Source organism: Sturnus vulgaris, chromosome 10 (genome assembly GCF_052056855.1).
Source record: "Sturnus vulgaris isolate bStuVul1 chromosome 10, bStuVul1.hap1, whole genome shotgun sequence".
In the NCBI taxonomy this organism is placed as follows: Eukaryota; Metazoa; Chordata; class Aves; order Passeriformes; family Sturnidae; genus Sturnus; species Sturnus vulgaris.
The window spans coordinates 2785142-2809324 of record NC_142252.1 but is presented as its reverse complement, the minus strand read 5'-3'; the positions used below and the strand labels follow the sequence as shown (position 1 = coordinate 2809324).

Here is a 24183-nt window from a genome sequence, read left to right as displayed (position 1 = left end):
GTGACGTCAGGAGGTCGGTGCGCAGTTGTGCGGTGCGGCCGGCGCGGAGCGGCCGCCCCCTCCCGTCCCGTCCCGTCTCCCCGTTCCGTTCCGTGCCCGCGGGGCCGCGCACGCACCCACCCACCTACGCACGCACGCAGGCGCGGGCACCCGCACGCACGGCCGCAGCCAGCGCCCGCCGCGCCGCCCGCACGCAGCGCCGCCGCTCACGGTGAGTGCGGACCGGGCCCGCCGGCGCGCCCGGGGCCGCGGAGGGACGCGGGGAGGGACGCCGGGCGCGCCGCCATCCGCGCCCGCCGCGCTGCGCCATCCCGGGACAGGTGGGGCCGTGGGGCCCGGCCCCGCGGCGTTGCGGCCCGGCCGGCGGAGGGGAACTTGCGGCGCCGCCTGGGGCCGCGGAGCTCCGGCCGTAACAGGTACCTGCGCGGGGCCCGCGGCCTCCCGCAGCCGGCGGGGCGCGCTCAGGGCACGGCGGTGCCGCTCGCTGATGGCAGCGCAGCATCGTCCGGGTGGGAACTTGGTACAAATTGCGGGTGTCGTCATGAGGGCTCCGGCCGGCTGCGTTCCCCAGCGCACGGCATCGGCGGCTGCAGCTGCGTGCGAGAGCGGTGTGGGGGCCGTGTGTGCGGTCTGCCCCGAACCTTTGTGAGTGCAGGCAGCAATCGAATCGCGGTCCTCGGTGCTCTGTGGTGAGGCAGAAAGGAACAAGGGACAAACGGGGCTTGCAGTGCTTTTCTACATCCTTTGGAGCCGTATAAACACCGGCCAAATGGTGAAATCAGTGTTCTGAGAAAGGTAAAAAGTCAAGGATTCGCTGAGGGCAGACACCCAGCTCTCAGGGGCAGAAAGGCTGGACTTGATTTGTTCCTGAATGTTGAATCGCAGTGGGCACGTTACCTGCTGTGACCAGACTTTCTGTCGGCTCTGATGTGATTTTGGTGCAATATATGTAATTGTCAGTGTAGTAGAACTTCCAGGCTCGTAGAACGCAGCCTTTCCCTGCGCGTTCGGGGTGGTAATTACACGCTTTAACTCTGAGGTTGGAAAGGAGGAGGGCTTAGGAGGCTTTTGGAAATTCTGTGTTCGTTGATGTTTGTGACAGTTTCATGCTATTTCAGAAAGTAATAGGGGAAAAAAATTGAAAAATAATTTAATGAAAACATGCTTTATAGGATTTTAGGAAGAAGCGCAGCTCTGAGGCTTAACTGAAAAGTTTTAAATACAATTCGTTCATGTAGTGAGGTTATAGTCTTCCAATTCGATTTTTTTCTCTGTTTTTAATAGTTGATCAACGTCCCCTAAATTTGGCAATAGAGAGGCTTCTATAATTCTTACAGTAAGGACTTGGTGATTTGAGGACTTGTTTGAAATGAGAATACACACAAATTCAAAGTTGGACTGGAAATGTGGGGATTGGCAACTTCTATCCCCTTGTTTCATAGCAACAACAGAAATTGCAGACTTCGAGAAATACTGTGCAGTTTGTTTAATGTTTTCATAAATTAAAAGGGTATTTTTGAAGAAAAGAAGGTTTTGGTAATGTTCTGGGATATTTTGCAGACCAGTGCAATGCCACTATGTACAAATAAAGTTGGATCACAAGCAGGAGTTTAGTATTATGTTTTTTGTGTAGGATTTCTTTTTGTGAATGACATGAAACTGTTGAGTCTTTCACATCTAATCATATTATCTTTGTCCTTACTGACACTGAGTACAAGTAGTGTTGGTGTTAATGTATGTGTACTTTACGTAGGAAAAAAAAGCTGTGACAAACCCTTCGTAGGCCAGGCTTACAGGTGAGAGTTGTATTCACTAGAAATGATTTTAAAACCTAAACTGCTCCATTCCTATTTTAGTGTTGGGAAAAAAGGAGACGTGCACACAAAATGTAGAGTGCTTGGAGGTGTCTTATTCAAGTCTTGTAACTCAAGCAGGGGAGGACAACTTGCATGGGATGAGAGTTCCAGATTTGTATTTTCCTTTATGTGTGAACTTCGAGCACAGTTGTTAACTGTTCTTTTCTATGCTGTGGTTCTGCAGCCTCAGTCTGTCCTGCCACTGCCCAGCCCTGCTCCTTTCCTTGCATTGAAACTGAACTTGGGGATGTGTATCAGTCCTCTCAAGCTGATAGATGGAAAACTAGCACTCCTTTATCCAGAAATCCTCCAGCAGAGCCCAGAATCCTGGCAGGCAGCTTTTCTGCTCTGGCCTGGTGAGGGGTCACAGTGCAGGGACTGCTTGCCAGCTGCATGGCAGTTCTGTGTGAGCACTGATTGCAGCTGCCTGCAGTCCTGGGCTGCCATAAACCCCTGCCCTCTTCTGAACAGGCTTTTCCTCCTTCCTCGGAAAATTCAGTCACCTTTTCTGAGGTCTGTGGATGAATGGAAGAAATTAAGTACTACCTCCCGGTACCTGTACAGCATGGGATGTTATAAAATGAGCCCCTTTTTTAAAACTAATTGTGAGAAAAGTGCCTGTTATTTGGCCTTGAATTTGCATCAAATGGGCTGTTTGGTGGCTGAAGTTTTAAGGGAAGATAGTGTAACTGAGACTTTAATTGTCAGTTATTTGAAGAGCTGAAGTGCCATTAACTGTTTTCTTTGTTACTTTGCCGTGGAAATTACTTCTTTTACATTGTGAGCTATCAGGTACTTATGTATTTTACTTGTATTATGCTTTGACTGGAAGTCAAATGGGTAAAAAATGTAGAACATTATTAAGATGGTAAGTAACTTAGTAAGTGGAAACTGGGTCATTTGTACAGCTTCATGGCAAATGGCATTCTGAAAGTGTTCCAGGATGGATTAATGTTAAACACTACAATAACACAGTGTGTGTGAGTCTGCTTCCAAGAAGGAAAGTGTTACTGGACCACAGTAGTGTCCTTTAGTCAAGGTGTTTGGAGATTCTTCCCCAGCTCTTGTGATGGAGTTGTCATAAAAACAGCACTAAGTGGCATTCAGTAGATCTTGTTCTGGTAGTGTTTCTGCACAACTTTGAAAATCAGGAATATGAAAATACGTGTGTTGCAAAGGAACGTGCAGTTTGTCTCACAGTGTTTGCATTGATCTGTGGGTTTTTACATTCATCTCTGTGAAACAGTTTTTAAAAGCTGAGTTTCCTAGAAACATGCTTGTTCTGAGTGTAGCAGGAAAAGCTGTGTGCAAAACAGATCCAATTGGAAGCTAGAGCTTCAGCATTAGCAGTGGTTGACCTTTGTTCCCAGCTTCCAAAAACCTGGAGTTAAGAGGAGCATGGTTGTCCCGGTATCTGTACCAAGATGAGATCTAACCGCCCCGATGAAAACTGGGTTTGATTGCCTGGCTTTGGCAAGAGGGAAAGGTGAAGGTTTGCACTTCCCAGCATCCTTGTGCAGTCTTTAATCAGAGCATCTTTAATAAGTATGATTGCCTTCATTTCAGCTGAAAGAGTAATTCGTATACAGTTAGCTCTGTGCAATTTATATACAGATGATGCACCGTAGACACTTATTTGCATATCCATTAACATGAGAATGCTTTGGAGGGAATGCCAACAAAGCAGTTGAAAGACATGGTTTCTTTAGGTTCCCTTTATACCAGTCCTCCCTAGTGTTTGATGTGGACTTGGAGCATTCCAGGGAAGTGGACTGCAAGGTTCCACATCTCAGTATAACAGATGCCCTTCCAAGTAAAATTATGGTAAGAGTGGGATGATTGCAACCATGGGTAATACTACATAATTATACTTACACATGTTGGGTCCGTCAGAGAAGACCTGAAAATAATTATTTTTAATTAGAAGTGGTCTGGCGTTTTGTCTGTGATACAGACTGTGAGCACTTTGTGTAGGCTGGTGGCTTTGACTTGTCTGTCAGTGGTGAAAGTACATCCCTGTCCCACCAAAGTTGAATTAATGTGTGTGTGTGTGTACACGTGAAGTTGGAAGCATGGATTCATTTGAAGTGGAAGTGAACAGCTTGAACAGTGTCACAGGGGGTTTTTTTCCCCTTGAGTTCCTCTCTCTCTACTTCCTTTGAGATCAAGTCTGTGTAGTCTGACATTTTCTATCCATTTTCTCTACCTCTCCATTTTTGTGTGGCTTCTCTTGAAGTCATCTCCCATAGTGTATGTCCATGTGTTGTTCTGCAGTCATTGCCTACTAATATTTCTAATAGCTGGGGAATTTTTTTGTGTATTTTGCCTAAATATTCACAGAAGGCTCTTGTTGATTTTCCACCTGACAGTTCTCTTTTGTTCACTGCCATTCAGAATGGTGAGAAGGTTCCAGAGTCTTTTCTCCTGATTGCTGTAGGGACTGTAAGGAGGAGCAACACATTTGTAGGATATGAGAGTGTGGGAAAACACTGAATTATTTGAGTGGAAAGGTCTATCCATCTTCTTAAGACTTTAACCCCTAAACTGGGAAATGCTGAAACCAAAGTGAAGGATTTTGTAAATTTAGAGACAAAATGTGACAAAATCAACATTGAAAGAGGAGCAGAAATGCACATGAGAAGAAAGTGCAGGGAGATATAAAGGGAACAGACTGAAAGTTTTCAAGTGAGTGAGTTGTGCTTCAGAGAGAAAGATACACTGAAGAAAATATGGGAGAAAAGAGCAGGCTTGCTAAAAGAAAACGTTGGTCCAGCAAAATGCACCTGTTGATTATGGCTGAGTTAATGCTGCTAAAGCTCCACAGGGCTTCAGTGGAATATAACACTTGACACTTGAAGTATAGCTTGCTGTAGAATATTTTCAAAGAGATTTGTTTAAATGATGCTTGATGTGGGTCAGGTGATTAAAGCATGCTGCTCTGGGGAGCTTTATGCATGCTAAGCAATGTAAATGGCAGCTTGTTTGGTTTGTAACTCACTGGATTCTATTTTTGTGATGTGCAATCACATATGAATCTGAACGAAAAAGGCAATTCTATGTAAGTTAGTATTATTGGAAACTGGGGGGAGGAGGCCCAAGAACTGTGAATCTTGTAATTCTCTTATATTTACTTGGAGTGTTTTGTGAAACGTGATTATAAACTTTCTGACAGCACTTACTGATTCCTGATTTTTCACAAGTGGCTGTTTCATATCTGTCGTGTACTAGGTGCTGCTAATTCTCTTGGCACAGATCTGGTTTTACTGTTCCTTTGAAAAGCAAACTATTTATGCTTAATAGAGTCACTTACCATAGGTTTATCAGTGCAGCTGTACTGATAAACTCCACGTGGATTCCTGCTGTAACACATTCTGTAACTAAGGTAGTGCATGTGTAATTAAACTTCCTTGTTTCATAAACTTTATTTACAAAATGTTGTTAAACTGTGTTTAACACCCAGTTGGTTTAAGTAAGAGAGCATCTCGAGATGGAGAAGAGGAAGTTCAGGTGTCAGTTATTAGCAGTTAATAAGGTCTGGTTTCACAGAGTGCCTTTCTGCCTTGGGTACTTGCAGAAAGAATCATAGGAGGGACACACGGGATAATCAGTCCAGCTCCTGGCCCTGCATAGCACCCCGTGAATTCCACCATGTCCTGAGAGCATTGTCCAAACATTCCTTGGGCTGTGTCAGGCCTGGTGCTGTGAGCACTGCCCTGGGGAGCCTGTTCAGAGCTCAGCAACCCTCTAGGAAAAGTCTTTTTCAAATATCCAGCATAAACCTCCTCTGTGAAGTAGTAAATGTGTATATGAATGTATCTATCTGTGTGCAGAAAATCCGATGATTGAAGATACTGAGCATTAAATATGTGGATTTTTTTCTAAAATACTGGAATAGTAGTTGCAAACAGTATTCCTGTATGAGGCACTTGAGAAGCATCTTCAATGCAACTTTATTTTCCTTGGTGTTTGCATACAAGGTTCTTTTTAAAACGGGATTTGGTTTTATTCCTGTGGGTGATGCTGGCTGTAGGAGCCTGTCTTTTGTGTGAGCCCGTGATTCAGAAATGACTGGGCACGACTATTGGCTTGTCATAGGCTCTGAAAAACTTGGCAGGAAGTAAACAAAGAAAGTGATGTGGGCTGGCTGTGTGAAGGCACAGAGTCTTTTGCCAGTTCCTTCTGTAGTAGTTGGATGTTTGATAATTGAATGCTGGTAAAGGACTGGAATGCCAGGCTCGAAGTGCCCGTGAGAATAGACCATAAGTGTTTGCATCCCTTGGTAGAGGCTTCAAGAAAGAGATGGGAAGAAAGCAAGGTTGATAGATGGCTGAGAGATGCTGGGTGATTGATAAATGGTGGAGAGGTGCTGAGTGACTGACAGATGGCACAAGGAGAGGAGTCCAACACAGGAGAATCCCTGCAGTGAGTTTGGATCTGTGCACCATGGGGGAGCGAAAGCGGGCTCCACAGCAGGGAATGTTTCATTCCTGAGACATTCTCTAGCTGATTGAGGGTTGGGATGCTTTGAAACTTCTTCCTGTAGTGATTCTTTCCTGCCTGTAGCTTTAATATTGAGAAGTAGTGGTATTGCTGCTTTTTCCTTTGTTACATTTTCTTCTAATATGTTTCCTCGGTTTCCAGTCCTATGTTAGTTGTTGAGATTTCAAGCTTTCCTATACTTAACTACTGATTTTCTTTTTCTTTATTTCCTTATTCAGTTACTGAAATCATGAATCCTGTGTATAGCCCTGGATCTTCTGGGGTTCCCTATGCAAATGCCAAAGGAATTGGTTATCCAGGTAAGCAGCTCTGTTTTCTCATGAATTTTGGTTATACTGCTCTTTTCTTATGGTCAAGGAGAAATAGTCACTTATGAATGCCTTCGTGTAAATCTGTTTTGGGATTAGGATGAGGTTGCTTTTAAATTTAAAAAGTGACATTTCAAGTGATGTTATTTCTTCTGTTATATTTCTAACTTCAGTATCTCTTCCAATGCAGCTTATTTTAGGAGTTCTAATAATTACGCCCTGCAAGAAGAGGAGGCAGTCTATTTCTGCTGCCAGTTGACTGGCACTGTTAACCTTTCTATCCTCTAATTCTTGTTCATGCTGTCTGTTCTCTCACTGCCCAAAGCATGGCATCGAAGGTGGGACCAAGAAAATGGCCAAAAATGTTTTTGAAACAGAAATACATTTAATTTCTTGTCTTATCTGCTTCTCATTGACCTAAAGTTTCTCATGACGTTCCGTCCTCCCCCCAGTATCCTAATATATGTGCAAGGAGGCTTCATTTCTGAGGTCTCTGTAGTCTAGAAGTTGGGTGATAAAATTTGGACAGAACTTTCCAGGGAGGCTGAAGAGAATCCTGTGCCTCTGGGAGGCATTTCAAGCAGCATGTCTTGATGCTGTCTTTTTATTCTGTTATCTCTGACAGAAGGAAGTTTCCATCCTGGGAGAGGCTCCAGGGTCTTTCCTGCTCAGCTTTGTGTTTCACAAGTTAAAACTTCTTTAGCTTTTACAGGGAGGCTGTTTTGTGATTTAGTTGGTGTCTGTGTTGGGAGGCAGAAATTATTCTGTGCTGCTACTGTTTATATTTTTGGTAGCTGTACTATATTTGCCTACTGGTATTTACCATTCTTAAATCTGATTTTCACCTTGGGTAATGTACTCGAATTCCTATTTTCCTGTTCTACTTTTCTCTGTTCCTCCTTCTAAATAGTGATGCATAAATGAATTCTCTTTATTGGCCTGATTGTCTCAAAAGCATTTCAACTTTATTTTTTGCTTCTCATGTTCCTCAAACTAGTGTGCCTTCCTTGATTTCTATGGAATTTGTAAGGGAAACACATAATGTGTTTAAATGTTTTTAAGTCTGTTGAGTGACTGTTTTACTGAATTGTAAAGCTGACACTATGTAACCATAAGTCCTGCAGAGTGGTTTTACTCTTGAGTTATAAAGGCTGTCGTAATCTTTTTATAAGGCAAGCAGCAGAGGCTTACTAATTAATATCATGTATGGTACAGTTATTTCTGTATTTATAATAGTTTTTTCCAGCCTTTCTTTTGCTTTAGATAAAGATTATTATGATTATTTGAATATAACTTCATATCTTTAGCTCTAGTTATTTTCTAAACTCAGATTTATATTAACCAGATTTTGATTTGTACTTATAAACATCTACATATTGCATTGAGGCTCTTGACTATACTCAACTAAGTTGTACCTGAATTTATTTAGGAAAAAATACTATTGTAGATTCATAAATAGCAGTTTAAACACCATTGCAATCTCTGGTCTTTTATTCTAGTATTATATACACTAGACTATAGATTAAATTATGTAAGCACTTTATATTTGCCAGTTTGCATAACTAAAAGTGTTACAGAATTGTTACAGAAGTGCCTTAAATGTCATGCTACAATGATTTACAATTCTCCCTTGCAGCAGTTGGTCAATTCACACAACTTACATTCAGCTTAGTCAATAACTTGTTACACCATTAGATGGTTTGCTGAGCTGCCTGCTCCAGGCTTTAAGATTGTGGGATAAATACAAAACACCTTGTCTAAAATGAAAAGTAGACTTGCATTTTAGGATTTTTTAAAAAAACGTTGCATGACTAAGTCCCCCTTCTTTGCTTCTCCTAATTTAAAAGCTGCAGATTCTCCACTCAGAATCATTGCATTTACAGGGGTTGCATGGTAATAGAAAGTGAGGAACACAGCAGTAGGTGGAATGCATTATTGAAAGGCAATGTGTTTCTAAAGCTGTTGCATATTTAATAACTGTTTATATTATACTACACCTATTTTAGGCTGTTGCATAGTTTTACAGCAGCAAGAAATCAATATTCAAATGTTCTCATATGGATGGAAGCTCCTTGTAGAAGCTAAAACTGCTACTTGTTGTAGTTACATTTTCCACAAATGACCTGTTTCTTGAGTAGCTCAGAGTGCTCCACAGTGCAGCTAAAGCTATGAAGAAAGAAAGAGAACTGGAAACGTTTCCCATACACACTATTGCAGATGTGTAGTGTGTTTGAGTAAGGTAAAGCTGTGCTAAAGCTTTACACCAGCAGCTTGTAACTTTGAACACTGAAGAGCTACTTCCACTCTGAAAAGTTGTTATGACTTGGATATGTTATTTTTAACTTTGATTTTTAAGCCTAAGGCTTTTCTTAGTCTTCATCATGCTGACCACCTAATAGTAATGCCAAGTGTATGTCACTTGATATGTTTACAGAGTGCTTTACAAAATAAGTTAGCATATATAGTCCTGAGCTAAGTAATTCTTATTGTTGGGAGTGATTGCTGAGGACTCTGGGATTCATAGTGAAATAAAACCCCTTGTAATTTGAACAGCAGTTTAAAACTAAGCTCAGACAGTGGGTATGCAAATATTAATTGCCTTTTATCTGAAGGAGCTGAAATCTTTACATGTAGAGAGCACAATGTGGTAGTAACTCCGTCTTTCTGGATACAGACATTACTTGGTTTTACAGATTTGAATAATGTGAATAGGTTCTTGGGAAAACTAAACCCTATGATTAATTCAGAAATTTTCTCTTAATCTGAACAAGCTTTGTGTCTTTCAGGTAACAAGCTTTTGCTAGTGCTGTGTTGTGCCTTACACTGGAGCATATCACCGTGTTCTCTGGTGTGAAGTGCTTCACTGTCATTTTGCCAGTACCTCTGTGAATCACTCGTTACTGTTGTCACAGCATGTGTCTGAAACTGGGGAGCTTGTTTGATACTGAGTGTAGTAGCAAATATGTGTCAAATGCAGCAAGCAGTTTGGACTGCTACTTCTTTGTACTTTCTACTTGAGATACCTCTGATCTGGGGAGTCAGAGTCAGTAACTATTTATTTCTGTGAAAAAGTCCATTCAGATAAGTGCTGTATGTGATGCCTTTTTCGGGCTACCTAAAGACAGAGGCCAGACAAAATTCAGGGAATAAAAAGCAGTTATATTTAATAAGGAGCCTTCAGGTACATTTTGGGTAGACCAAGCCATCTTAGGGACTACACCCAAAATGGGCAACGGGTCACAGGTTTTCACACTTTTATAAGTTTGGTCCATTTGCACATTGGGGTTAATCTTCCAATTACAGGCCCAGGTAATGAAGTCATTTACCCCAAGTTTGCTCCCCCCAACTCACTTTTGTTTACATTTCTCAGGGCTGAGACAGCGAGGTGTCCTTGATTCCCAGGCCTGGAGAGGAATTGTTGTGTCTGACCAAAATGGGAAAGCAGCAGCTCACACTGGATATGGAGTTTAGAGTTAGACACTAAAGAATTGCAGGATTACAAAAACATGAAAAATACAAAACTAAAATCCTAACCCATCATTTGTGCATCACACTGGGGGGAGGAGTGCAGGACAGTTACACAAAACTTTGCTTTCCAACTAACCTGAAAGCTACTTGACCAACAGAGATTGCTGGAAGAGGGGTTCAAGAATAAACTTGTGAAACCATAGCTGCTCTCTTCACTTGGCATTGATCTTCAGGGGGCTTGGGAGAAGAGGATTGCGGTGTTTTATTTGAGGAGGTGTGATTGAAGGCTGTTTGCTTGCCTCAGTTAAAGGAATGAGAAATTTGAGAGTAAAGTCATTCTAGAAAATAACTGTGGTGTGTTCTTTCTTGTAGCTGGCTTCCCAATGGGCTATGCAGCGGCTGCTCCTGCCTATTCCCCCAACATGTATCCTGGAGCCAATCCTACGTTCCAAACAGGTATGGGGAATGGGGATGTCAGAGCAGGAACCTGACCTTTGTGAGGGGATAGAAGCAAGAATGACAAAAAGCTGCAGGGGCTCACAATAGCACTTGTACTGTGGGATAAGTTTTACATTACCTTGAACGTGACTCATAAGGAATCTGATAAATTCAAAATATTGCAGTCTTAAGTTATACTGCATGCATCTTCCAAGAAGGGAACAGTTGAGGTTTTAGCTGTTTTTTCTCTATTTCTGGATGATCCTTGAGGTTTGCATTGCATGTCCCTTCACTGTTTCCTTCCTGGTTCTGCTTGCTTTGCATCCTTCTGGTCATTTCCAGATTCCTGTTTTTTTTCTTCTGTCTGTCCTCAAAATTAATCTTTTTCATCCATTTTTTAAATTGTATCTTTCCAAGTTTAGCTTGCTGGCTTCTCTCTGCTTCTCTCTGATTGTCTTGCACAAGTTGGTGGTCTGGAAAGCCTGGTTGCTGGGTAAACCTAATTGACCATTGTGGATGCAGTGCAAGGACTGAGTTTACTGCACTTGCATGTGTGTCATTTAAGGAAGGGAATGGGATGAGCCTGGGAAAAGGGAGGTGGAAAAACATGACATGGAAAACAAGGCACTCACCAAAGTTATTTTTGTGTAGTTCTGCTTTCAATAGTAGAACATGATTTTAATGTGCTACTCCTTGAAACAAAACAGAAGCTGATAGTGTTTAATTTCCACTTAAAGCAGGAACATGCACCTGACACAACAATATTCTCCCTATGGTTATTTTGTATAGGAAGGAATTCCTTACCCTGCTTTGTTAATGCAGAGCTGGGCATCCTCAGAACTCTTTCACTTGCATGCATTATGCCAGTTTTCCAGAGACACGTGTGACACATAACCAGGATTGTCCCTGAATGCCCTTGTGCAATTTATGGCAGTAGAAAAGGATACTGCTTGAAATTGTGAAGCTTGTGTTGTGGAGGCTTGCTTGGTATTGAAGTTCAGTGTTTGTAATGAGAGGACTTCATTAACTACCAGGAGACTCTTCAGGGTGTGGCAGCAATTACTGAAATGTTTGCCTGCAGAACCTGTTAAAAGAGTGTGGGACTCTGGTTGGTACAACCTCTGTCACTGTTCAGTTTGCTGTTTAGAGGCAGAGTGAGTGCACACTCACACTTTGCTGTGTCTTTGGCCTTGAATTTAAAGTAAGGAAACAGGTTAATGTTAGAAGTTCCAGAAACTAAAAATAAAAATCAGTCTCATGGCTGGATATTTCCACTGTGCCAGTATCCTATCTGGGGATGCCAGCTTGCATCTGCACTGGATTGGTTCACAGCAGTTCCCACCAGGGCAGAGCTCTTAGCTCGGGTGGCATTGCCCCATGTGGGCTTTTATCATTGGCTTTATTGTTGTCAGGCCCTTCATTTTCACTGCCTCCTGTGCTGCCCTGCTTACATCCTGCAACTGAAAGGTAGCTCCAGTCTTAGTGCAGGTTGCAATTTGCAAATCCTGCTGCAGGAAGCTGAGGTCAAGCTGCATGGAATCAATTTAACAAAACATAGGAATTCTGGCAAAGATTATTGACCTGTTAGACTTAATCATGTTGTAGTATTAGTTTGCATTGATTAATCTTGGAACATATCTCATGCTATATAACAAAGTCAAAGAAAGAACCTCTTCATTTCTAAGAAAAAGCAATAAAATGCATAAAGTCATATACTGTCACTAAATGCCATTAATTTTTTAAAAACTAGTACTGTTAGTCTTTATTGCTGTTGAATTTCAGAGCTAAAAATAGTTTTAATTTTTAGCTGCTCTTCAAGCTGTGAAGAAAAGTTCAAAATGTACAGACCCCTAATTCAGGCAGATAACAACTTGAAGTACTTTGTCCTAACAACTGGGTTTTTATGTCTTTTTTAACCTTTTTGATGTAATACCTTGTTTGTAGAATCAAAGCTTTTGTAAATTCATATTATGCAGCACTGTTAGAATGTGCTGTGCCACTGCTGTTACAAAAAGGTACTTTTTTACAGGTAACTGTCTTAAATTACAGTGGTTTTGACTTATCTTGTCATTTACTGTTAAGGTCCTTGTTCCATATTAGGGAGAGAAAAAAATAAATGGGATGGCAGAATACCTCTTGTGCAGATTTACCACTTTGCAAGAATGAAAGAGCAATTGCCTGTGCAGCTGCATCAGTGGGTTTTCAGAATGAAAGTGGGCTTCACTGAGGACATGGCTGTAGTAATTCTTCATGTTCAGCATTTTGTAGCTGGGGTTTTTACCACAAATAGCTCCGCATACTAATAGAAGTTACTTCCTCAGCATGCAGGATCTGTGAAATACTTAGGGTCTCTAAAAGCAAGAGTTCAGAGTAAGTGCTGCGGTGCAGATTTTTTAAAGGTAAAAATTACATTAAAAAGAAACAGTAAACCTATTTTTTGTTAGCTAAACAACTTTTAGTTTGAAGAGTGTAATGAAATTACAAAGAAGCCCAGACTTCTTCAAGCAGAATAGAGGTCATGTGTAATCATACTGTTTGCACAGACTGATTTTTGACAGCACAAATGCCAGCATTCTCTCTGCTGTACAACTTCAGATCTGTTCTCTATTGAAGTCAGCCCATTCCCAACAGCTTTTAAAATCAACCTAATCTTTACTCTGATAGTCTCGATTTTTATCTATAATTATCAAGTGTCTGTTCTTTCTTGCACTGCCCTGGTACTAGTTTGTTCAGTTCCAACTAACTACAAATTGTACCTGTGGATGTTGTGTTTCCTGGTGTGTGGCAGACCTGCATGAGATCCAAGATGTGTTCACAGCAGCACAGGCAAGGGCCTTGATGCTTTCTCCAGACTAGGTCATGCCTCTTGTTTGCTACCCTGAATGTTACTGCAGTTGGATGCTGCTGCTGAGCTGTTCATATTCCCACTCTGGCCACAGAAGAATCTTGGGAGAATAGCATGCAGAAACATTATAAATAAATAAATATTTATTTAAATATATATAATTAAATATATATATCACAATCTCTTCCATGCCTCTTCAAGCCCTTGTTCTGACCCGGAGACCTTCTCTGATGAGGGCCAGAGAAATTATGGAAAAGCTGCCTTTGGGCAGGGTCTGAACCAGCAGTTGCCACTTATCCCTGTAAGAATTCAGTATTTCCAAACATTTACATAGGCTGATTTTTGGGGACCTTGTAATAGGAATGCCAACCACTTTCTGATGGCATCTGAAGTCTTGCTGTGGTATAAAAACAATTCTTAAGTGAAGTTTAAGGATATGTCTACATGTATAATACTCAAAAGGAAGATTTAAGGATCTCCAAGTGCCTTCCAAGTCGAATTTGCAGTTGTGCTGAACTTTGCAGTGTTTGTGTTTTAAAGGTACAGCATTTCATGTTTATTTTAGCCAGTTCAGAAAATGCTGGAAAACAAATAGAAATAAAGGTAAGTTGTGGTAGAGGTTGCAGATTTTGTCTCTGTTCTCTGAAAATCCATCGTGAGGTCTTTAGATGATTCTGGCTTTTGAAATTCTTACTCCTGTGCTGTATCATCCCCTACAGCAGGTTAGTTGACTGCTGCTGTGTTTTGCCACTATTATTTGGGGATGTGTGGAGAATTGACTGACACATGTGCCAAGTCCTCCTATGTAGGGATGCTGTCTAATATGCCAAATCCTGGTATTTAATGTGTTATTATGAAAATGTACTTTTTGCCCCATATCAATAGGCTTGAAAGATAAATTGTGCAATTATACAGTCACCTTTTCATGCTTGGTTGGCATAGTCAAATGCTATTTCCAGACTGTTGCCAGTATTTGCTAAATGACAGAACTTGTGCTTGGATATTGGGGCTAATTTACCAAGTACTCAAATGAAGCTTCTGGAGCTGGGAAATATGCAAATTGTTGCACCTGCCGTTGGGAAGCAGTGTGGTGCTGAGTGTTTGAATGCAGATTGGCTTTGCTTTCAGGTTACACGCCAGGCACCCCATACAAAGTGTCCTGTTCACCCACCAGTGGGGCAGTGCCGCCGTACTCGTCATCACCGAATCCCTACCAGACTGCTGTGTACCCAGTCCGAAGTGCCTACCCCCAGCAGAACCCATATGCACAGGTAGGTGGGCACAGCCACAAAATGCCTCTGTGGGCATCTCTGTGCTCCCTGGGATATCTCTGGCAACTCTTAACTTTTCATCACATTCGCTTCTTTGTGCACGGAGAGAATTTTTAGCTGCCTACAGTAAGAATTCTTAATGCAATGATTTAGTGTGTGTGCAATTTTACATCCTCTCGTGCATGACAGTTAGTCAGCACTTACTGGTAATGTGTTCACTCTTTGAAGAGACAGTAAATTCAGCAGTTATCAAAATGTGCCGGATCCTATAACTACCAATGTCCTGATTTTTGTTTTGTCAAAAATTGTCATAATTTGTTACGAAGTTTCTGTTGTAATTTCAGATATTTACCAATTTTACCAAGTCTCATCCTAGGGAGAACTCTTCTCCTCTTCAACAGTCTCATGCTGTTGAAAACTATTACAAAGGATAGAATTAAGATACTTTAGTAAATATGATATTATAGGGAAAAGTTGGCCTTCTTTGCATAGTGGGAACTCACCTGTAAGCAGTAGCTGAAGAGGATTAATAAGCATGTAACAAGTTTTATTCAGTCTGCTTAGTGTACTTGGATTTGCCAAAAACATTGGGGTTTTTTACTAAAAGCAACTGAATAAAGAGTTGTGAAAGAATGAGAAGTTCTGTCATGGATTAATATATGAAAAGGATAAAAAGAAGGGAATGAATGACTAATAAGCCCTTATTGTCAAAGGTACAGTCAATATCTACGAAGGTCCCTACTTCACATGGTATCCTAAATGCCTTAAAAAGAGATAAAATGTTAAATTTCAAGTGAAACACAATTGTAATAGTTACAATAAATGTTTCAGCTTCTGCTCTGTAAACTCGTTGCATTTGAGTAATACTTTTATGATACATTTCTGGAAGAAAGCTATCATTTATCTTCCCCAGCAGATACACTGTAATTACTTCACTGTTTGTTTTTTTTCTCCAACAGCAAGGCACTTACTACACACAGCCTTTGTATGCAGCACCACCCCACGTAATCCACCACACCACAGTCGTGCAGCCCAATGGAATGCCAGCAACCATGTACCCTGCTCCGATCCCGCCGCCCCGAGGGAACGGGGTCACCATGGGCATGGTGGCTGGGACCACTATGGCCATGTCAGCAGGTGGGTGTGCACTCACAACCGGGGCTTTTGCTCTGTGAAGCTCTCCTTGGAGCCCAGGGGGGGAGCACAGCTGTGTTACAAAATGTGATACCAGCGGTGCACTTGGCAGAATCACACAAATGTCGGTTCAGAAGGACTTGTGCAGGTCGTGTGTCTTCTGAGTGAGTCCAGCTGAGTCAGGGTTTGTTCTTGTTCAGAGTACCTTGATCACCTCTGAGGATGGAGGTACCACATCCTCTTTTCAGAGTTAGTATTATGGGACAGCAGCTTTTCTTCATATCTGTATAGAGTATCACTTACTCTAGCACCCTTTGTTTCTTCTGTGTGACTTTCTCTTCCCAATGCATTTCTCTATGCCAGTTGAAAGCAGCAACCTCTTAGAGCTGAGGAAATTGCAGTGTTCTGGTCTCACCCCTTGTATCATAGACCTTCCTTGTCTTGAGATACACCATTTTGTGTGTTTGTACTACCTTGTGCTGCTTACCTGCAGGTTCTCAGTGTCATGGGAAATGGTTGGGAAATGTCTCCTTCCTGCCACAGTCTTGGTGGTAATGTTTTGGAGAGAATGGTGTTTAACCAATAATTCAGTCTCATCTCTGAGTGTTTACTTGAGGGGGTGACATGCTTTCTTACTCACTGGGTGTTAACTCACAAAGAAAAGTCCATATTCACTCAAGGGACACGAATTTAAAAATCTAAAAAACAGGAGCCATAAGTTTGTTTTGAGATTCTGGTTTCTATCTTCTCAAACTTTTAATTTGAGAAACCTCAAAACTAGAGGAGTTAGGTGTCACAAACTGAGCTAGCAGAGCTTCATTTGTGGGGAAAAAGCCTATCTGTAATAATGGAAACAAGAACTAATTTATTCTAATTTATCAGTCAAGTTATCTCTACCATCAAATATTCTTAATGGCATGTAAAGCCTGCTGTGGGGAGAGTTGCTTATGTTGCAGGGTTTCTGCTAGAGCTATTTTTGGGTAATGAATATCTTTGTATGCTTTGGCCTAAACATCCACTGGGCTAAAATGGCCCCCTGGCATAAAGGTTTGAAGAAGACTGGGACTGGAGTGCAGAATGATCCTGGTAATTCTGAAGATAACAAGTTGTAATTGTCTTTAAAATGACTTAGCTTTTTCTCCCTCCTCCCATTTTTTTTCCCTTCTCTACTAGAATTTTTGCTTACTGAAAAACTGTTCTCTTCATTGCAGGTACTTTGTTGACAACTCATTCCCCAACTCCAGTAGCCCCTCATCCAGTTACTATGCCCACGTATCGGGCTCCGGGAACACCAACCTATAGTTATGTGCCCCCACAGTGGTGATCATCCTGGCAGTCAGTGTAAGTTGCATTGAAAGCAGTTCATCTTTCTTAAAACAACAGCATTTCAGGTTCTTTTGGGGATGTTTTGCAGATGGTAAGCAATGGGGGGTGCTTCTACAGTATTCTGATGGAGCAGGAATATTAAAAATTCCTGCTGGGGTTTCTGGAGAGGTCTGTGTGTTCACAAGTCATGAATCATTTTCATGATGTGTGATTGTCAAATATGAAAGAGTGAGCCTTAAGTTGGCCTTATTAAAATACATCTGGAATTAAATATATTCAGTATTTTGGAATCATTGGTAATTGTTGAATTCAGCAGTACTGTGATTCCTGAATGAATGTATTTGACTTTGTAGTCAAATTATCTGTGATTGGTTAAATATGTAGGCAAGGTGTTTTGCCTTGCTCAGAGGGTGAATATTCCTCACGAGCTGCTGAAACAGATAATCTTGAGATAATTTCATATACTCACTCTGTTTCAGGTAAGTATCAATTCATACTTCATGCAGTCAGCATGGGAAAAGCACTTTTAGTGTGAACCAAAATTTAGATCATGGATTTCAAGAAAAGGGGTTTCATTTTGAAATGTGTTATAAAGTGGGATGAATTTTGGGAGTGTAATCTGTGTCAAACTGACACGAGAGCTATGTTTTTGTGATACTTAATTTCTGATTTGTTTGGTTATTTTTAGCATAAGTTGAAAACAGCTTCTTTTGAAATAATGACTTGTGAGACCAACTGAACTTGAAATTTTCACTTTTAGTCCATTTAGTTTATGACTAAAGTTAACTTGGTTTTAACTTTCTCTAGATTTCTGTTTCAGCAGTTAGAAGTACAGAGTTCTGAGATTGCAGGTGACCGTTCCCTTTGACTTAGTAATGCAGCAGCCATTTCTCATTTTGCTGTGATGCTACACAGCTGTCTGCAGATCTGAAATGTTTCTCATGAAGTATTTCAGCCAAGAGTCTCACATTACATGAATATAAGAACTGAAAATTATGCTGGGAATAAACTCATGACTGCTGGTAATTAAATTTAACACAAAATACTTCTTAATGTTTCATCTTGTACATTAAAAACAACGGTGGTGCTGACAGAAAGCTGGACTGGGCGTGACAAGAGCAAGTCCATGTAGTGTGTTCTTACCCCAGAACGTGTCAGCTGGTAGGATAAGTGCTAGGGTAACTTTGTTTAACACTTAGCATTTGTTGGTGTATGTGGTGCATGCAGTGTTAGTGTGTTCTGCCACACTCAAATAATATTTCACCTAATTGAGAGTATTTCCCACTCTTTTCCCCCTCTTAATGTAGGTTTAAAGATGGGAGATATGCAATCAAGAAATTGAGGTTTAAAAGTTGGTGCTGAAGCCCTCATGCCTCCAACCAGGACTTTCCTTCTGAATGCTTTCAACACTTGGCTAAACACTACTAATTCCTGATCACTGAAGATTTTCCAGTGCTGCATATCTTACATCTTGGAACTCCAGCAGTTAGTCTTAAAGCAAATCCTGTTTTGTGGACTGTCTTGCAATTTTTTAGCTAATTATAATGATAAAAAGGGAGTATAAATTTATTCTGATCCATATCTAGTTGAATGCATGTTAAAACACAAAAACAAAGCTTGCTCAATCTACCTGCAGTGACTGATGCAAAAACCATCATATGCAAATCCAAAGGAACCGAAAAGTATTTTACAACTTGTATCACTAATGCACTGTTGTAATGTATGCAGGGTCTGACAAGGTAGAATCATGAAAGTGAGTTTCTTTCTAGAATACCATAACATACATTAGATGAGTGCTTCAGCCTGTTCCAGGTTGATGGAGTTGCCAGTTTAAAAGGGGCATATTTTTAAGTGATGTGTTCTTTTCAAATTCAGCTAATAAATTGGAGTGACTGGAAAATGAGTCAGACAAGCTGTAGACATCCCGCACACCATTAGTTTACTTCATACCTTTTCATTTTAATTGTATGGAATCAGTGTTATACAGATGTTCTTTAAGGATCAGAATGAAATGACAAAGGTAATGCTGTGTGTGCCAGTAAATAAGGCAAACTTCCTTGAGGCAAAACTGGCTCTTAGGAATAGTAGGAGGTGATATCACCTGCAGAATGAATTGCATGTCCTGGGGAGATTTCTATCCAGTACTATCTTTCAGATAATGCAAGATGTGTCAAAGTGAGACTGCCACACAGACTGATAGAAAAACACTTCCTTTTAGTTCTCAGTTGAGCAAATTCGTGCTGTTTTTCCTAAAGAATGTTGTAGTCAGTTGAAAATGTATGTGCAGTTGATCCAGCTTGCTTTCCAGAAACTTAAGAAGTGCAAGGGCTTTCTGCAACAGAGTTCAGCTGCATGTTATTCTGAGGAAAGCTTGTGTGCCTGATGAGTGTGTTAAAGGGGAACAAATCATTTTTACACAATTTCCTTATTATCTACTTGCAGTATGGACTATGGATACTCTGTAGTAGGGCTGCCAGAATATAGAGGGTTTAAATAGCAGTTTCATTTTGGTTTTTTTTTCATGAAAATATTTGTAATTGAAGTAGGAGCCATTTGTTGGTTACAGCCTTTTGATGTGTTTTCTTAGTATTTTCTTTTTTTTACTTCCTAAATTGCACTTGGAAGCACGTAAAATAAGACTCGGCTGCAGATTAGCATTTCATTGCAATGAGTCATTTGTGATATTCTTTCTTGCAACTTCAATTTTTAAAGTACCTCAAAGCAAATGCTGTGGGGATAAAGGGCTAGCCTTGGAACCCATTTGTATACCAAAATTGTTATGGGGGAGATTTTAAATTTTTAAATTTGAATATTGCACATTAAAACCGAGGTTCTTCTTAAACCTGCTTGATTTACAATTCCAGAAAGATGCAATTTTTTTTATACATTCTGCCTGCAATAAATTATGCAGTAAATGGATCTAAAATGTTGTTCCCTTTTAAGCATTTACACAGAGGTATATCAGGCTGTCTTGTTCTCGTAGGTTAACTTCCATTCAGAATTAAATTTTTTGAAGTTGTGTATCTTAGTTATGCTTTGTTTTGGGGTGTTCTGCTCCTGTACAGGTTTGGCAGCTGATTTGGGGTAGCATCAGTGCTGATTTAGTGCTGCCATCCCAGTACTCTGCCCTGGTGAGAGGCTTGTGTACCTTCATACCCCATTGGTGGTTAGAGCCTTCAGTAACTTTATTTTTTACAGTAAGCACTCTCTGTATTTTGTACCCTTTTTTTTTTTTTTTAAATAAAGTTTAGGTTTATTTTGCATGAATCACTGTCAGTGGATGGCCCCCTTATTTCTAATGCCTTGAACATAACTATGTTGTTGGAATAAGTACTTTCAACCTTACTCATGAGCACTTAACTGCAGCTTAGGGATTTCCATATGTTTTTATATGGAGCAGAAAATTATCTAAGACAAACTTAGTTGAATCTGTACTGCTTTGTTCAGTGTGTGTAACAATTCCATTTGTGTGTTAGATTTGCAGCTGTGGTCAGTCAGGTGTGGCAGAGCACAGTGAGCACCAGCACAGGGCACTCTTCCTGAGCATGGCTCTAACCAGGAGCTGAGGGCTGGAGCAGTGCTGTGTTGGGGAGGAGCTGTGAGGGCCAGGCTGGAAGTTTTGCTGTCTCCTGTCTCATCACCATGAACTAAAGTCATAGGAGAGAACTTCCATGAATGCTGCAATAGAGAAATAGTTAAGGAATTAATATAACTTCCTATATATTTGCTCTAACTTCAGATTCCTAAATGTCATCTTGGAATTGGTCTCCGTGTAGTATTCCATAACACTTAGGCAGTCTCACTTACTTGAGCACTTTTTTTCCTAAGTTGCATTATGGGATTCATCCAGGAGGGAGAAACTGTACCTTTTTCAAAGGTACTGCACCTTCCAGTCCTGAGAGATTCTGATCCTACTGGGAGGCTGGAGCTTGTCTCCAGGAGTTGTTCTGAAAAGTAACCAAAAGCACAGTGCAGGGGGATGGGGGGAATATGTGTATATATAACTATCTTAATGGTATTTTGTTGCAAATAGTAGAAAGCATGGATATAAAACTGCAGTGGGGGAAACTGTACATCATTAAATAGGCGTTTACACAGTGAGGGTCTTATGAAACATTCTCTCCTGCTTTTTATATAACATTCCCTATTTAGAATTCCTTTATAAATGAAAACACAGTATGTGTTTGCACTAAGGCTCCTCAGCAAATGAAAGAGCTAGTGCAGTAGAAACATTTCAGATCAAGCTTCTCTTAAAAAAAAAGAAAACTTTTATGGCAGCTTTATGTGATAAAAAAAAAAAAGTACTACTATAAACCTGAATCTGAAAATAACTGTTGCAGCAATAACAAAGAGAAGTCCAAGAATTTTTTTTTTAAATTCAAATTTCAGGTGTTGCGTCTAGATAAAGTATTTTTTAAAAACCAAGGTATTCCCTATGTCAGTAACAGCTGATGAAAATGTCTTTTAAATGTAGCAGCAGCGAAAGAAAAGTGGCTAGTGATTGGCACCAAAAACACATAGCCCTAGTCAGTGTGGTGGTGGTTAACTAAACACATAGGAAGGAAAAGAGACAACCTACTACTAGATACTGCTTCTGCTGGTTGTAACCCTCTCCTGTTTGGAGTTTCTAGGAGACATGCAGGAATGCTGCTCAAGAACGCTTCGTTTTGAGTGTACTATGCAAGTTAAATGCTTAGATGCAGCAGTAGGTGAATAAAGTCCTTTATTTTAGTTGAAGTTCTTCCTTGTATTGCTCCATCCACTGAAAAAGCTAACCACCACCCATCAGTACCACCGTGTCTTGGTGTTGTCAGGAGAGCTGATGGTACAGAGCTGGACACCAGGGTACTCAGCAATGGCTGCTCTCCATGGGGTGTTCTGCCTTCACTGCTCCTCGGGTAGTTAGGCATGAGCATTGGCTTGGAATCATTCCCCAGTGCTTCAGCAGTGTTCCACACTGTTCATTTGGATTTTGCTCAAACGGGAAAGCACATCAGTCTGACACCACCACCTAACTCTGGGGTCAAACTCCTACCAGGAGTGGTAACTCCTGTGTGTGTGTGTGAAACCTCCCGTCTTAGGAACGTGAGCAGTGGTGATGCTTCAGCTGGAGCTGGAGGCCTGGGACAGAGCCTGGGCCTGGGCCTGCTCCTTGGCTGCCTGGGCTGTGTTTGTGTTCCTTAGGAAACAGCCCCAGTCTGGCCCAGCTCTGTCAGCCCAGGCAGGTTCCTCAGCCCTGGGAGCCAGGCTTTGGGAAGGCTGTAAAAGACAGGGTGATTTCAGCTCACTCACATCGTTCTCATTCAGAAGTGTCAGTTTCTAATCCTGTGTTGTGTCAGCTCTAGGCTTCCTGCAGAGTCCCTCAGGTGAGCAGGTGAAATGTCACAGGGCAGGAGCACCTGCAGCAGGGTGGGCACTTTGTGCAGGGCTGGCCCAGGGCTGAGCTGGCTCCCATCTGCTGAGAGGACTCTGGGCAGTCTGGAGCCTCTGCCCAGGCTGCTGAGGGCAGGCAACGTGTCCTGTGGGCACCAGACAGGAAAGAGGAACAGTGGGGACAAGAAACCTTTGCTGGTGCAGGTTGCATATAACACTGAAACATCTGAATTTCACACGTAGTAAGGGCCCATTTGTGATTTTTTAAATCTGGGTAATTTATGGGCCCTGAAGTTTCAACATCAAGAAAATGAACATGACTTTTCTAAACTGGTTGTGACTTTTGGGCACTTAGCAGGCAAACTGGGAAAGCTTTTTTAGCTGGCTGCTGTACAGACTTGTTTTAAGTAGAAGGGATTTGTTAGTGGGTTTTTTTAATTGTAATGCTATTATTGGCTGCCCTCCTGTCTTAAGATCTAAAAAAGTGAGTGCATGCAATGGAAGTACAAGAGGCCCCAGTAATAGTTCTCCATGTTTGTTATGAAATAGACACAGGTTTCCTTTTTATGACTTTTTTTAAAACTGTCTTAGGAACAGTTGTATTGGTACTTTTTTTTTTTAAGTTTAGGTCAATGTTGTCTTCCAGAATAAGTTTTAAGGCATCACTCACTCCTGCATTGAACTATCGCATCAACACAAAGAGTGGAGATTCCATTCTGAGCCAGTTCAATTGTGAAAATTCATACTTTTTTATTTTTTATGCAATTCAATGAGTAGATGAGCTCAAGTTTAAATTCTTAAAAGCACGTTTATTGTAACAAGAATTGTTATGTATTAATACTTCAGTTTTCAATAAAGATTGACTTGTGTTGCTTATTGTGTTTTCTTTCCTACTGTCTTTGGTGACATCCTTCCAGAAAACATTCTGTGCTGGAGAACAGTATGGTTCATTTAAGCTCTTCAAGCTGATGGAATCTGGTGTTTGATGGAAGCAAAGCAAAATGTTAAATGGGATGAGTGACTTTTCTCAGTAAGGTTTCTGATGCCAAATAGAACACAGTGGCAAAGGCTCCCCAGTGGGGAATCAGCTGCCCTAAATTGTCTTGTCTGAGAGTATGGTGAAGATGTTCAACCCTGCCTTGATCCCTTTTGAGACGTTTCCTGGGGTTTGAGAGGTTTTATTTTATAGCTTAAAACAAAGGAAGTGGAACAGATGTAAAATTTGAATACTTCAGCATTTGCTTCATACCAAACCCGTGCTGTTTGATTGGAGAGGTGACAGCCCTGAGCAGAAAGCTGTTATAAATCAGTGTCTTGAGTGTTCCCCAGAAGGAAAAGAGCGAGTAGGTGTGAAGTGTGGGTAATTATCTTATTTCTTTAGTGTGTGGGTGGTTGTAAAGCTCTGGGGGAACAACTAAGCTGCTTGAACTAACTGGCTATTTTCATTTATTGTAGGTCTCCAAAAATAACAATAACTTACCTGGTAACCTTCTGGAAAAAAGCAACACATGTGGAAGAGGAAGGTGCAATGTGACTGCACCAATCTGCAGGAATAGTGTTTCATTGTCAGGATTATTGCTACAGGTAGTTTTAAGTAGTTGAGCTTCTAAAATTATAGCTGAGCACAAGGGATACCATGGACAGATTTTTTTCGGTGTTTTACC

The 24183-nt window shown here is 41.1% G+C and overlaps 1 protein-coding gene across 1 annotated transcript; it reads left to right on the top strand.

Annotated features, from left to right (window-relative positions):
- Positions 1-23395, top strand: FAM168B (family with sequence similarity 168 member B). The gene is made up of 7 exons (XM_014870313.2): positions 1-211; positions 6575-6655; positions 10505-10588; positions 14544-14686; positions 15646-15823; positions 17032-17161; positions 18454-23395. Exons 2-6 carry the CDS (start codon positions 6586-6588, stop codon positions 17142-17144), a joined length of 588 nt encoding a protein of 195 aa, XP_014725799.1. The 5' UTR covers positions 1-211; positions 6575-6585; the 3' UTR covers positions 17145-17161; positions 18454-23395.
- The last annotated feature ends 788 nt before the right edge of the window (positions 23396-24183 follow it).